Source organism: Pipistrellus hanaki (assembly GCF_964339955.1).
Source record: "Pipistrellus hanaki genome assembly, chromosome: 11".
NCBI classification, from domain to species: domain Eukaryota; kingdom Metazoa; phylum Chordata; class Mammalia; order Chiroptera; family Vespertilionidae; genus Pipistrellus; species Pipistrellus hanaki.
The window spans coordinates 39,136,924-39,149,616 of NC_140513.1; the positions used below are offsets into that span (position 1 = coordinate 39,136,924).

The following is a 12,693-nucleotide window of genomic DNA, read 5'->3' on the forward strand; positions in this document are numbered from 1 at the left end:
CTATGTCAGGTTGGGGCACCTCCACCTTGACCAGTCCTTGGACGTGCCCAGAGAGCAGATGAGATCGTAGGTGAGGACACTCTTCAGATGAGTCTTCCTGGAAGAGCCTGACAGCCCAGGGCCATCTTGGCGTTGCTCTCAGGAGTCAGAGGAAGAGCCTGTACATCCAGGGATCTGGGGGTGCATCGTTACAACCGCCCCACTTTTTTGCTGATGCTTTTTAAGAACAACATTAATGTTTTAGCTGAACATTTTTGCCAAAATAATTCCCCCAGACTTCTAGGCTATTGTTGCATAGGCTGGTGCTGCCGGTGACCAGGTGATTTCTTGGTTTCCCTCTCCTGCCTTCTTCCACTTGGCAAATTCCTGCTCACCCCTCAATTACCAGTCCAGATGTGTCCTCCTCCGTGAAGGCTTTCAGTTTCCATGAGTGGATACAGGCTTTCCACACCCCATGTTCCCAGGGACCTCTGGCTGGCTCAACAAGCTAGTTGGGGTACTGTTTATGTCTGCAAGTCTGTCTCATGATTAGAATGTCAGCTCCTGGGGGAAGGGACTGGATTACTATTTTATTTTCTGTAGTCCCAGCCTTCTGGCACAGGCACAGCATCAATATTTGTTGAATTATATCCACTGATAGGAACATTGCCATGGCTCCATGATCTTGGTAAAAGTCTGCCTCTCTTAAAAATTGCAGTATCTGAAATGAGCAAATGCTTTGGAATCCCAGCAATCATTATTTTTTCACTCTTATTATTTTGTAGGAACAGAGATAATTTTAATTTTAAAGTGTTTATTTTCACAAATAAATTTAAGTAACATATATTTTTCTATTGGCCAAAATAGTATCAATGTTTTTAAAAACTCTAAGACTACATCACCCATTCTTATATATTTCTCCTCTTTTCTTTGTGACCTTAAAAATTAGTGTGCTTGGAGGCATGTTGAGGAAATTAAAATTCAGATAATAAAAATAAATCGCATACTCTTGGTTAACATACCACACCATGCAGTCTTCAGTTCCAGATGTTTTAGAAGACTGTTAGCTCTATATGAAAATCTGAGTTATCTAGCTCTGATCTCTCATTTATCTTAGTGATGTGTTAGGATTCTTTACAGATTGGCAGCTGAGGCAATGCTTGGACATCCCTCTTCTAATATACCTGGGTTAGGCTTCAGTTTTCTCATCTGTAAAATGAGGAAACCTCCCCAGAAATTCTAATATTTCTTGCAGATCATACCTATTATTTGGGTTATCCAACTAAAAGTATTGCTACATTAAACGCTTCATATGAATGCATAATGATCTAAAATATTTTTAGCAAGAAATGTGCTAAAAAGATATCAAAATAAATAGGTGAAGTAAGGCTGCTACTTAGAAATAAAGTATTTTTCAAATCCTGAAATTAAAAGTAGAGTCCTTAATAAGTGGATCATCTCTGGTGGTTTGCAGAGAATAGAAAAGTGGGTGCTTGAGAATGGTGTTCGTTCTCTTTCTCTCTCCTTCCCCCCCTCCCCCTCTCTCTCTTTCCCTCTCCCTCCCTCCAATTCTCACATAATCCATTTTCTGCGGTTGAAAATAAAGAGCTCATTTATGGCACTACAGATACATGCAGGACCTCCAAGAAGAAATGACAGGAGCTACGTTAAATGGTGTGCACAGAAGAAAAGCTGGAGCGAAGTGACTTGGTTTGGGAGATGTATGGCATCTCCAAAAACATCACACAGTGTGGTCTTCTGGTATCTGTGAAACCTGGACCAATTTAAGGTGCTATATTTGATAAATTCTGGGAACAGAAGGGAAACTGGGCTGGTATTTTTTAAAGCTTTATTGCTTTCTGGAAGATAAATTTATTCTGTTCACATTATCTTTCTCCATCTATAAGATATATTACTATACTCCCTGGACATTTGGGAGCTAATATAACAGCTCTTTCCCCTCCCTCCCCTCCCCTTTCCTCCCTTCCTCTCCCTTCCCCTCCCTTTTTTCCCCATTCTCTCTCCTCCCCTTCTCTTGTCCTTTCTTCTCTTTAATTTTATTATTTTTCCTTCCCTTCTCTTTCCTTCCCTTCCCTTCCCTCCCCTCCCCTCCCCTCCCCTCCCCTTCCCTTCCCTTCCCTTCCCTCCCCTTCCCTTCCCTTCCCTTCCCTCCCCTTTCCTTTTCCTTTCTTCCTTCTTTTAGCAGTCCCTGATTTTACAATGAATTCTTCTAGGTATAGGTCTTAAAAAATAAGAGATGCAGTGATGATATAGAATCATAGAATGTGAAAGCTGGAAAGAGACCCCAAGGACAAAAGTGTGCAGCTGCACTGTGGCTCTGTCTCCTTCTTTGAACAATCTATCCAATTCAAGTGTGATGTAGAGAATGAGGCCTGAAGGGGACACAGGACTTCTGGGGTCTAGCTCTCATTCTTTTAGCCAGCCAGCAAAGGACCCTAAACAAATCTCTTAACATTTGGTTAACTCTCAGTGAACTCCTAGTTGACTTTGAGGAAAGCATTTAAGCTTCAGTTTTCTCATCTGGAGAATGAAGTTGAATGAGATGATTGCAAGAGCCTCTTTCAGTTGGAAACATTGTCTTTTTTTTTTTTTAAGTATATTTTATTGATTTTTTACAGAGAGGAAGGGAGAGAGATAGAGAGCTAGAAACGTCGATGAGAGAGAAACATCGACCAGCTGCCTCTTGCACACCCCCTACCGGGGATGTGCCCGCAACCAAGGTACATGCCCTTGACTGGAATCGAACCTGGGACCTTTCAGTCCACAGACCGATGCTCTACCAAGGTTTTTTTTTTAATTTTTTAAAATTGATTTCAGAGAGAGGAAAGGAGAGGGAGAGATAGAAACATCAATGTTGAGAGAGAATAATTGATCCGCTGCCTCCTGCATGTCCTCCACTGGAGATCCAGCCCACAACCTGGCATGTGCTCTGACCTAAATTCTAACAGTGACCTCCTGGTTCATAGGTCAACGATCAACCACTGAGCAACACCGGCCATATCATTCTGTCCTTTTTAGATGCCATACCCAAAGCTAAAATAATATGTATCTCTCTCTCAAATGAATCCATTGCTTTAAAGACAACAAAACTCAATATAAACAAAAACATTGAATTTTCAAAGAAGTTAGGATATTGATATTAGCATTATAAAAGTGCCATTTTCCCTTGGCTTATAGAGACATATATTTTCTTTAAATAGCTAACTAGTAAATATATTTTTACTTTATGACAATTAGATTTTCACAGGACTTTTTAGGAATCCATGTTTGATGAAAAGCCAAATGTATCCCTCAATAGTCACAGTCAAGTTTGTTATGCCTTTTCCACTGATGTGTTTATTAGCCTTAGCAATCTCTCACCATCATTATGTATTATCCACAAATCCTCATAAGCCCTATTCTTTCCTCTGAGCTACACAGCTCAGCACCATTCTCTCTTGCATTTGTGCACTAGGGGTGTGGGTGAGGGGGGTGGCCCTCAGCCTGGTCTGCACTGGAGAGTGGGCCTAATCTGGCAGGCAGACATCCCCAACGGGTCCTTAGTGCTGCTGCAGAGGCAGGAGAGGCTCCTGCCACAGCACTGCGCTCGCCAGCCGTGAACCCAGCTTCTGGCAGAGGGGCACTCCCCTTGTGGGAGCACACTGACCAACAGGGGGAAGCTTCTGTGTTGAGCATCTGCCCCCTGGTTGTCAGTGCACATCATAGCCACCAGTCATTCTGCTGTTCAGTCAATTTGCATATTAGGGTTTTGTTATATAGGATTGCTCATCACCTTTCCCTCCTGCTTCAGCTGTGTCACCTGACTCTTGTAGCTCATCCTGGAATTCTACAGAGTTCACTCTGGAATATCTGGTTCAAGCTCCTTCTAGCTCAACATGAAAACACAGCCATGAATAATTTATTTAAATTTTTTTTTATATTTTATTGAATTTTTTACAGAGAGGAAGGGAGAGGAATAGAGAACTAGAAACAGCAATCAGAGAGAAACATTGATCAGCTGCCTCCTGCACACCCCCTTCTAGGGATGCACCTGCAACCAAGGTATATGCCCTTGACCGTAATCGAACCTGGGACCTTTCAGTCCACAGGCCAATGCTCTATCCACTGAACCAAACTGGTTTCGGCAAGCCATGAATAATTTAAATTTATCCACAAATGTTTTCTGCTTTCCTCTGGTGCTTATTTAAAGGCCCGCAGACTTTTTTTTTTTTATGTTCAGCAAAGGACAATCTCAGAGTCTCATGCAGAAGATTCTACCAACTACTTGTAACTACTGATGTTTCAAGGAGGAGAAATTCCTGAGTATGGGTTTCACAATGCTTAGCCAATTGTGAGATGGTACCATGAGATTGAGAAGGGAGTTTCAGGAGTCTTTTTAGTTCAAAAGCAGATGAATTTAAGGATGCAGACTGCTGTATCAAAATCCAGCAGCAGAAGGATTAATTTCATGGACAGAATAAATTGATGAGGGATATTTAGTTATGGTTATTTATTTTACAGGTTACTTATCTTTTAATGTTCAAAAGTCTGATGAAAACAATGAGAAAGACCCTTCCTTTTTCTTCCTAATATATCTCAAATTTTCAATTTAATAAACTATGCTTCTGCAAACTAAAATTAAACTCATAAATTATAAAAAATAAAATAAAATGAGCTCTGCTCCCTAAATCACATTGTTGTGGTTTCAGTTGTTTTGAAATGCAATTGGTTTCAAAATCACCATTTAACATGGAAGCTTACCTCATTCCTTGCTTCTCTCTGAGTTTCAACCGATGAAATAAACATTCTCTATGATCCACCAGTGATACACATTTTTAATTTTTACTGAGACAAATCAAATTAGAAATTTTATGAATGAGAAAAATAGAATTTCTCACCGGAGTGAAATACATTCTTTTGAAAAAGGTGCCATAAATCTCTAGGATGTTCTTCATTTGTTGGTCAACGAGAAAGCAATACAGTTTGTAATTAACTTCTCAAAAATGTGCAGCATTCCTATGAAAGAAAAGAGTTCCATTTTCCATGAGGTGTTGCAATGCTTCAAAAATCCTGCTCAACATAAATCTTTCAATTCTAAATCTGGCTTTTAATGGAGTATACTCTACCTTTTGCCACACAGGTTAAGAATCTCAGGAATCTTCCCACCTATGACCTGTGGGGTCTGGCTTTTACATGACTATACCACAATGTCAATGATCAGGTGTGTGTGTGTGTGTGTGTGTGTGTGTGTGTGTGTGTGTGTGTGTTTTAGTGGAAATCCCATTTGAAGACAGAAAGTTGATTCAGTATGAAAGCAAAATACATCATTTATCATTTTTCCCAAGAAGAGTAGACACCCACTTACGGAATTTATTTAACTTGTAATAAGGCTGTAATCTGTGATATACCTTCTAGGACATTTTGGCATTTTCCTGAAGTTTCTATGGTTTAACAGTTTTTATGAAAAGTTAGCTCCATGCACAGCAAAATTTTTCTCCAAGGAGATAAAGTGACTTGCCTAAATTGACAGCTGGTGACAGGGAAAAAAAATGATTTCCTAATTTTTAAATGTAGTTTCAAAATTACATAAATCAGAGAATACAGGAGAAGTAAATATATTCCATTTAACTTTCTATCATTTTGGTTGTGGCTGCTGTTTTAATGCAGATGAACCCTCAAGTTCAAATCTCTTGTTAATCTTAATTTCTTTTCTGTTTCCCTCTCCACAATTTCAATTTTTTAATGGGAGTTTTAACTTACTTATTGATATACATTCATGATAATTTCAAAGTTTTAAAGTTACATATATTTTAAATTTACTCTGCTGTTTTCTGCTACATTAAAGCCAAAATAAGCTTTTCTAAAATTCAGAATGACAGTTTATCTGTCCTTTTACTAAGTTCACACATGGGTAATATAATTACTTTATTTACTTCAGCACCTCTAAAAAATCATTACAAATGTGATAAGTTTTCATTGTTCATGGAAATCAACTTACATGCAAACAACTTAAAATCTATTTTCATTCCCTACAATTTGCATTTCTGCATTTCAGATTTGCTTGTGCAGCAATGTGATGTGAAGTCTGATTGCTAATTGCTTAAATACATAGACAGTTTCAAGCGGCACAGAGCTATAAACCATTTTCATAAAAGTGTGGGTTAGAAGAAGCCTGTTCTGTGAATGCTGGAAGGTGTGCAGAAGACGGCCAGCATTTATTCTGGTTTATTCAAAGGCCAGTCATGACAGATAATGATCAGCTGGCCTATTGCCAGTGATTCATTCTTTTCATTCAACTCCCCCCATGACTCGTGGTTATTATTTTGTTACCTGGTATGGTAATTGTTTATTCTCTTTATTTCTTACCTCAGAAGGCAGTTTCAGGAAAGCCCCTGAGGGGTGAGCTCTTTTGGATAGTCTTGCTGGTACCTTCTGCGCTCATCATGTGCATGTCTGCTGCCTCACACCGGCTTTCAAGGTTAAGATGGTAGTATTTCAAGCTGGAGGGCTCCTAAAATTATCCAGTCACTCCTGGTCATTGCGTTGATGAGAAAATTAAGGACCAGAAAGACTGAGTGATATGCCCAATGTCACACAGCTAGTTAGCAACGAAGGTAAGGAGAGAGCCCAGGTGTCTGGACCCATAGGCCAGTGCTTCCTCCCCTCTCCCCCATTCTCCTTTAGGATTCCAGTTTGATTTCTGTCTAAGCTGTACTTTTTATAGAGTTAATTCAAGGCTTCCTGAGTTCTAATGCAATGGCCTACCAGATGGTTGCAGCAAAAAAGCATAGTAAATGTCAAAAATTTAAAGAGGCAGCATCCTGATACTGGGCCAAGAGTAATGAGTTAGGTCTCCGAAGCCGAGGGTTTTTTCTGTTCACCATCAGGTGCCATGATGAAGTTTTCGCTGAGCCTGAGTGTCCTCCACTGTAAAACAGAAAGGCAAGGAGAAGATCAATGAAATAGTGTAGGTGGAAGCAACGACACAGAACGATGTTCAATAATTATTCAATCTTATAAGCATAACCAATAGACACAGACACAGGGGGGTGAGGACATGAATGGGAGTGGGGTGGGGGAGCAATGGGGGGGATAAGGACACATATGTAATACCTGAATCAGTAAAGGGAAAATAATTATTCAATCTGAATTGATTGGCTAATCCAGGCACCCAAGTAAATGGCAGCACAGGACTCATAAAAACCACTTTAAATCTGATGCTTTCTCTGGAAAAAATTATTCCAGTGGGTCCATTCAGTCAAGAAATACTTTTGAACACCTATCATGTGCCCACCAGGCACTGTGCTAGGTACAAGGGATGAAAGTGTAGCATAAAACAGTGTCTCCACTCTCAGCAATTATACAGACTAATGGAGGACACAGAGAAGTTGACAGGCAATGACCTCTTCTGACGGCACAACACAGAGGAGGGGACTTTAACCTAGACCCGTGGTCGGCAAACTGCGGCTCTTGAGCCACATGTGGCTCTTTGGCCCCTTGAGTGTGGCTCTTCCACAAAATACCACAGCCTGAGCAAGTCTATTTTGAAGAAGTGGCGTTAGAAGAAGTTAAAGTTTAAAAAATTTGGCTCTCAAAAAGTAATTTCAATCGTCGTACTGTTGATATTTGGCTCTGTTGACTAATGAGTTTGCCGACCACTGACCTAGACCCAGAGGACTGGGGAAGATTCTCCGGAGGAAGCTACTTGGGAGCTGAGACCTGACTGAGAAGCAGGAGTGACCCAGACTGAGAGCAATGGGTGAAACGATCCAGGAAGAAAAATACAATGTGAGAGTTAGAAGTAAAGGACTTTACTGCCCTGGGGGAAATGAAGGAAATTGATTATGCCCTAGTTAAAAGTACAGCTTGAGGCTGCAGAAGAGGCTGAGACCAGATCTGATAGGCCAATTTAATGTACTTATCCTAACAGCAATAGAAAACTGAAATTTTATTTATTTATTTTTTTAAACTGGCATCATTAAGTGACTTTTTAAAAATATACATATTTTATTGATTTTTTTACAGAGAGGAGGAGAGAGGGATAGAGAGCTAGAAACGTTGATGAGAGAGAAACATAGACCAGCTGCCTCTTGCACACCCCTTACCGGGGATGTGCCCGCAACCAAGGTACATGCCCTTGACCGGAATCGAACATGGGACCTTTCAGTCCGCAGACCGACGCTCTACCACTGAGCCAAACCGGTTTCGGCAGAAAACTGAAAACTTTTAAATTACAAAGTGAAACAGTAACATAAATGGCTTTTTCAATGAGACATCAGGGTTTTTTCTTAACTTTGAATTTTTTTTAGCGGCATGAACATATCAATGTATGTTCATGTCAGTTTTTAAATAACTCATTCTCTTTTGCTCATCACCCATGTAAATCAGTCAAATTAAAACCACCCCCACTGGACCTTCATTTTTTTTAAAGGTACATAGGCAAGTTGTCTAATTCTAGTCAAAGTGACAGGATGACCCACAATCACAGATGACCAGTAGGGCTGAAAAAATATTTGTGAAATAAATACATGCACTGCAAAGTTTTTAAAATTTCCAGCATTTAAATTCAGAAGAAAAGACAGGAAGAACCAGGATGAGAAACCAGAGTGAACAAACAAACAAACAAAAAGAAATGTGAAAATATTATGCTCTAAACCGTGATTCTATTATTATAAAACCACCAAGCCCGATAAAATTCCCAAGATGCGGAACACTCTGGAAAGCTGGGGCACCACCAAGGAGCTTTGGCAGGTAAACCGGGTCATGCCCAGCAAACGGGCCTCGGTGGAAAAAGGATAAGCTGTGTTTGCCAGAAGTGATACCATGACCAGCAAACTTTTCCTGAACCTCAGCCTAGAATCTGGCTCTGCCAATGCACTCAACAGCTGGGGTTCTGTCCCAGGGCTGGGGAGTCAGGGCCCAGTGCCTGTGTTCTTTGAGGCCAGGCAGGGCTTTTACATCAGAAACCCTCGGTGACCCGGAGACACACATTGGCAAGGCAATGCCAAATTCCGTGGGCTTTATTTGTCATTGTAAAAGCCATGAACTAATTTCGGCCAGCTTTATTCGAACATGTTCTGCACACTTAAGAACTATAAAACAAACAGGAACAGCAACCACTTGCAGTTATGGGGCATATTTCCTTTTAAAAGCTCAAAGCTTCAGAAGTTGACACAATGTTCTCTGGGAAAAGCACTCCCTTCAAGCTAAATATTTCATTTACTCAAATACAAAAACTGATGGACCATAAACCAGGGGGATGGGAGCAGCTGTGGGGGAAAGAGCTGATCACCAGAAGCGTTCAAGTGGAAATGTGAAAAATAATAACAAAAAGAATCATTCGGGTTAGAAATGTGACCACTCTCTGGGTGGTGGGAATAAGGATAGTAGGCAAGGGCTCTTTGCAACTTCTGTTAAATTCCAACTTTTAGCACTTAGTTGTTTAATTGCATATATAACACGCACCATTTAAAACAATATTTATAAAAATAAACAATCCCTTAAAAATGGGTAGAGCACCTGAATAAACATTTATCAAAAGAGGACAAACAGATGGTCAATATAGATATCTATGAAAAGATGATCAACATCACTAATCAGCAGAGAAATACAAATTAAACAGCATGTCATAATGGCTTTCAGTAAGTCAACAAACAATAAGTGTTGGCAAGAATGTGGAGAAAAGAAAACCCTCATACCTTGTTGATGGGATTGCAAATTGGTACAGCCACTATGGAAAACAGTATGGAATCTCCTCCAAAAATTAAAAATGGAACTGCCTTTTGACCCAGAAATTTCACTTCTGGGTATTTTTTCAAAGAAATCCAAAATACAAATTTGAAAGACATATGCACCCCTATGTTCATTGTAACATTATTGACAATAGCCAATATATGGAAGTAATCCAAATGCCCACCAATGGACAATGGGATAAAGAAGAGAAGGTATATCTATACAGTAGAATATTACTTATTCATAAAAAAGAATGAAATCTTGCCAAAACCAGTTTGGCTCAGTGGATAGAGTGTTGGCCTGTGGACTAAAAGGTCCCAGGTTTGATTCTGGTCAAGGGCATGTACCTTGTTTGCAGGGACATCCCCAGTTCAGGGTGTTCAGGAGGCAGCTGATTTATGTTTCTCTCTCATTGATGTTTCTAACTCTCTATCCCTCTCCTTTCCTCTCTGTAAAAAAATCAATAAAATATATATATTTTTTAAAAAGAATGAAATCTTACCATTTGCAACATGAATGGACCTAGATGGTACTATGCTAAGTGAAATGAGTCAGAGAAAGAAAAACAAATACCATAGGATTTCACTTATATGTGGAATCTAACGGACAAAATAAAGCAACAAAAGAGAAACAGACTCACAGATACAGAGAACAGACTGATAGTTGCCAGATGGCAGAGGCATTGGGATTGGGTGAAAAAGGTGAAGGGATTCAGAAGTACAAAATGGTAGTCACAGAATAGTCCTGGGGATGTAAAGTACAGCAGGGAATGTAGTCAATCCTATATAATACAAGACTAATATGCAAATTGTCCCTGTGGAAGTTCAACAGAAGTTCTACCAGGAGAGGAGGACAGCAAACCACCCTCAGCCCCTCCCCATCTAGCCGGCCTCACCCCATCCTGATCACCCCAATTGATTGGGGTGAGCTAGCCAGACCCCATCCATCCAAGAATTTGTGCACCAGGCGTCCAGTATTGTAATAACAATTGGGAGGATGATTTTGTAAATTATATAAATGTGTAACTGCTATGCTGTACATCTGAAATAAATATAAAATAATACTGAATGTCAACTACAATTTAAGAAATAAAATAAAATTTAAAACAAATATTATATAAAAAGCACAAGTTTGTTACCCCCAAATTTGGAAAATACAGATTAAAAAAAATGAGAAAAGGTAATTCAAGCATTGAAATATAATCCCAGTTAACAGTTTTGTAACCATCTTTCCAAATTTGTTGCTCTAGTTCTCTCACTTTTTCTTTATTTATAACTATATGCACATGATCTCATTTTTATAAAATATAAATTTATAGATTCACATTTATGTTTAAAATATGATCATACTGCACATACCATTTCAGAATCTTTCTTTTCTTAACAGTCATGAACATCATCCCCTCGAATGTAAATTTGATAAGGGTAGAGACTTAGATTGTTTTGCTGTATCCTTAGTATCTACAACAGTACCTTCATGTAGGCATTCAATAGATATCTACTGATGGAATGAATAATGAGTGAATATTCTTTCAGGTCAATTAAGCATAGATATTTATGCATATATCATATTAATGTCACCTATACATAATTAAACACTCACATATATAATTATCATATAGCACTGCTGTCTATATGCACCAATTCTATCCCCTTTGGGTCAAACCACGTCAGCCTCCCAGCTCTTTCTCCTCTGACAACCATTCAGATACCAAAGACTGAGACTTTAACAACTGGGGGGGACACAATTCAGCCCATAACAGAGGTATAATTTGATAGATGAGTTATCTTTGTCTCAGAAAGATTAAGTGAATTACCCAAGGCCAAAATGAGCCTTATACTCAAGTCCTTCTCATTCCACATCTGTTCTCTGGAGCCGCGGTTCCTTGAGTCCTCACTTCTCACCTACCCCCAGACCATCTGCAGTGGTGCCTGTGGCACACTGTAGGTGTTCCATGAATTCAATTCTTGTTGAATGACCAATGACACATCCATAGGAATGAAGCATGAGTTGGTTAATGATGAAAAGGTACGTCCAGAGATTGGAATGTCCAATTGGATTGGTCTGGGGCTGAGAGGGAACTGAAAGGACTGATCTAGGGACACAGTCCAAAGTGGCCCACCTAATCTTCCATTCAACAGCCAGAGACGTGAGCATGACAAACCTTGCTTCAGACAAAGTTAAAGGCAATTTAGAGAGAAGAGTCCAGCCCAAAACAAAAGCAATAGCCGGACGGTACCCACAGGCCTATTCAGAAAGGCTAATATGATTTGAAATAATAATCACACAAATAAAAAATCTGGGACCTAAAATTTTAAAAAGTCAGAAAGAAAAACTGCAGATAAAAGTCTGGATTCTTGAAACAATGATCAGAAACTTGCCACACTATCAGGAATTCTTCCTTCACTACAAAAACAGGAAATTAAAATAGTAATGTTCTCTCCGGCTTCTCTATCTTTGAAATGACACCAAACACTAGAATTGGTGCATATAGACAGCAGTGCTATATGATAATTATATATGTGAGTGTTTAATTATGTATAGGTGACATTAATATGATATATGCATAAATATCTATGCTTAATTGACCTGAAAGAATATTCACTCAGTGCCTATCCAGTGCCAATTTTCAAACCTTTTCATCTCAAGGCACACATAAACTAATTACTAAAATTCTGCAGCATACCAAAAATATATATTTTGCCAATCTGACCAAAAAAAAAAAAGGTATAATTTTGATTCATTCACACTGGACGGCTATTGTTGTGTTGGTTGTTGTCATTTTTTTTTTTCTTCATTTGACAATCTAAGGGAAAAGAGCTCAGTGTCCTTGACTAAATCATCAGGTGTTGCATGTTTTAGGAATCCTAGTGGCACACCAGTTGAGAATCACTGCCCTGGGCCCTGACCAGTCAGTCTGACTTCCAGACGCCAGTCCCTGCATGCCTCCTCCATCGGTGAACTTTCTCTTATCCCTGGAGT

The 12,693-nt window shown here is 39.4% G+C and overlaps 1 protein-coding gene across 1 annotated transcript in view; it reads right to left on the reverse strand.

Moving 5' to 3' along the window:
• Positions 1 to 6,779: 6,779 nt before the first annotated feature.
• Positions 6,780 to 12,693, reverse strand: part of CFAP95 (cilia and flagella associated protein 95) — a 108,560-nt gene continuing 102,646 nt past the window's right edge. Inside the window, exon 6 of the mRNA XM_084899555.1 lies at positions 6,780 to 6,906. Within this exon, the coding sequence (XP_084755681.1) occupies positions 6,826 to 6,906 (81 nt within the window). The 3' untranslated portion in view covers positions 6,780 to 6,825. The remainder of the gene's footprint in view (positions 6,907 to 12,693) is intronic.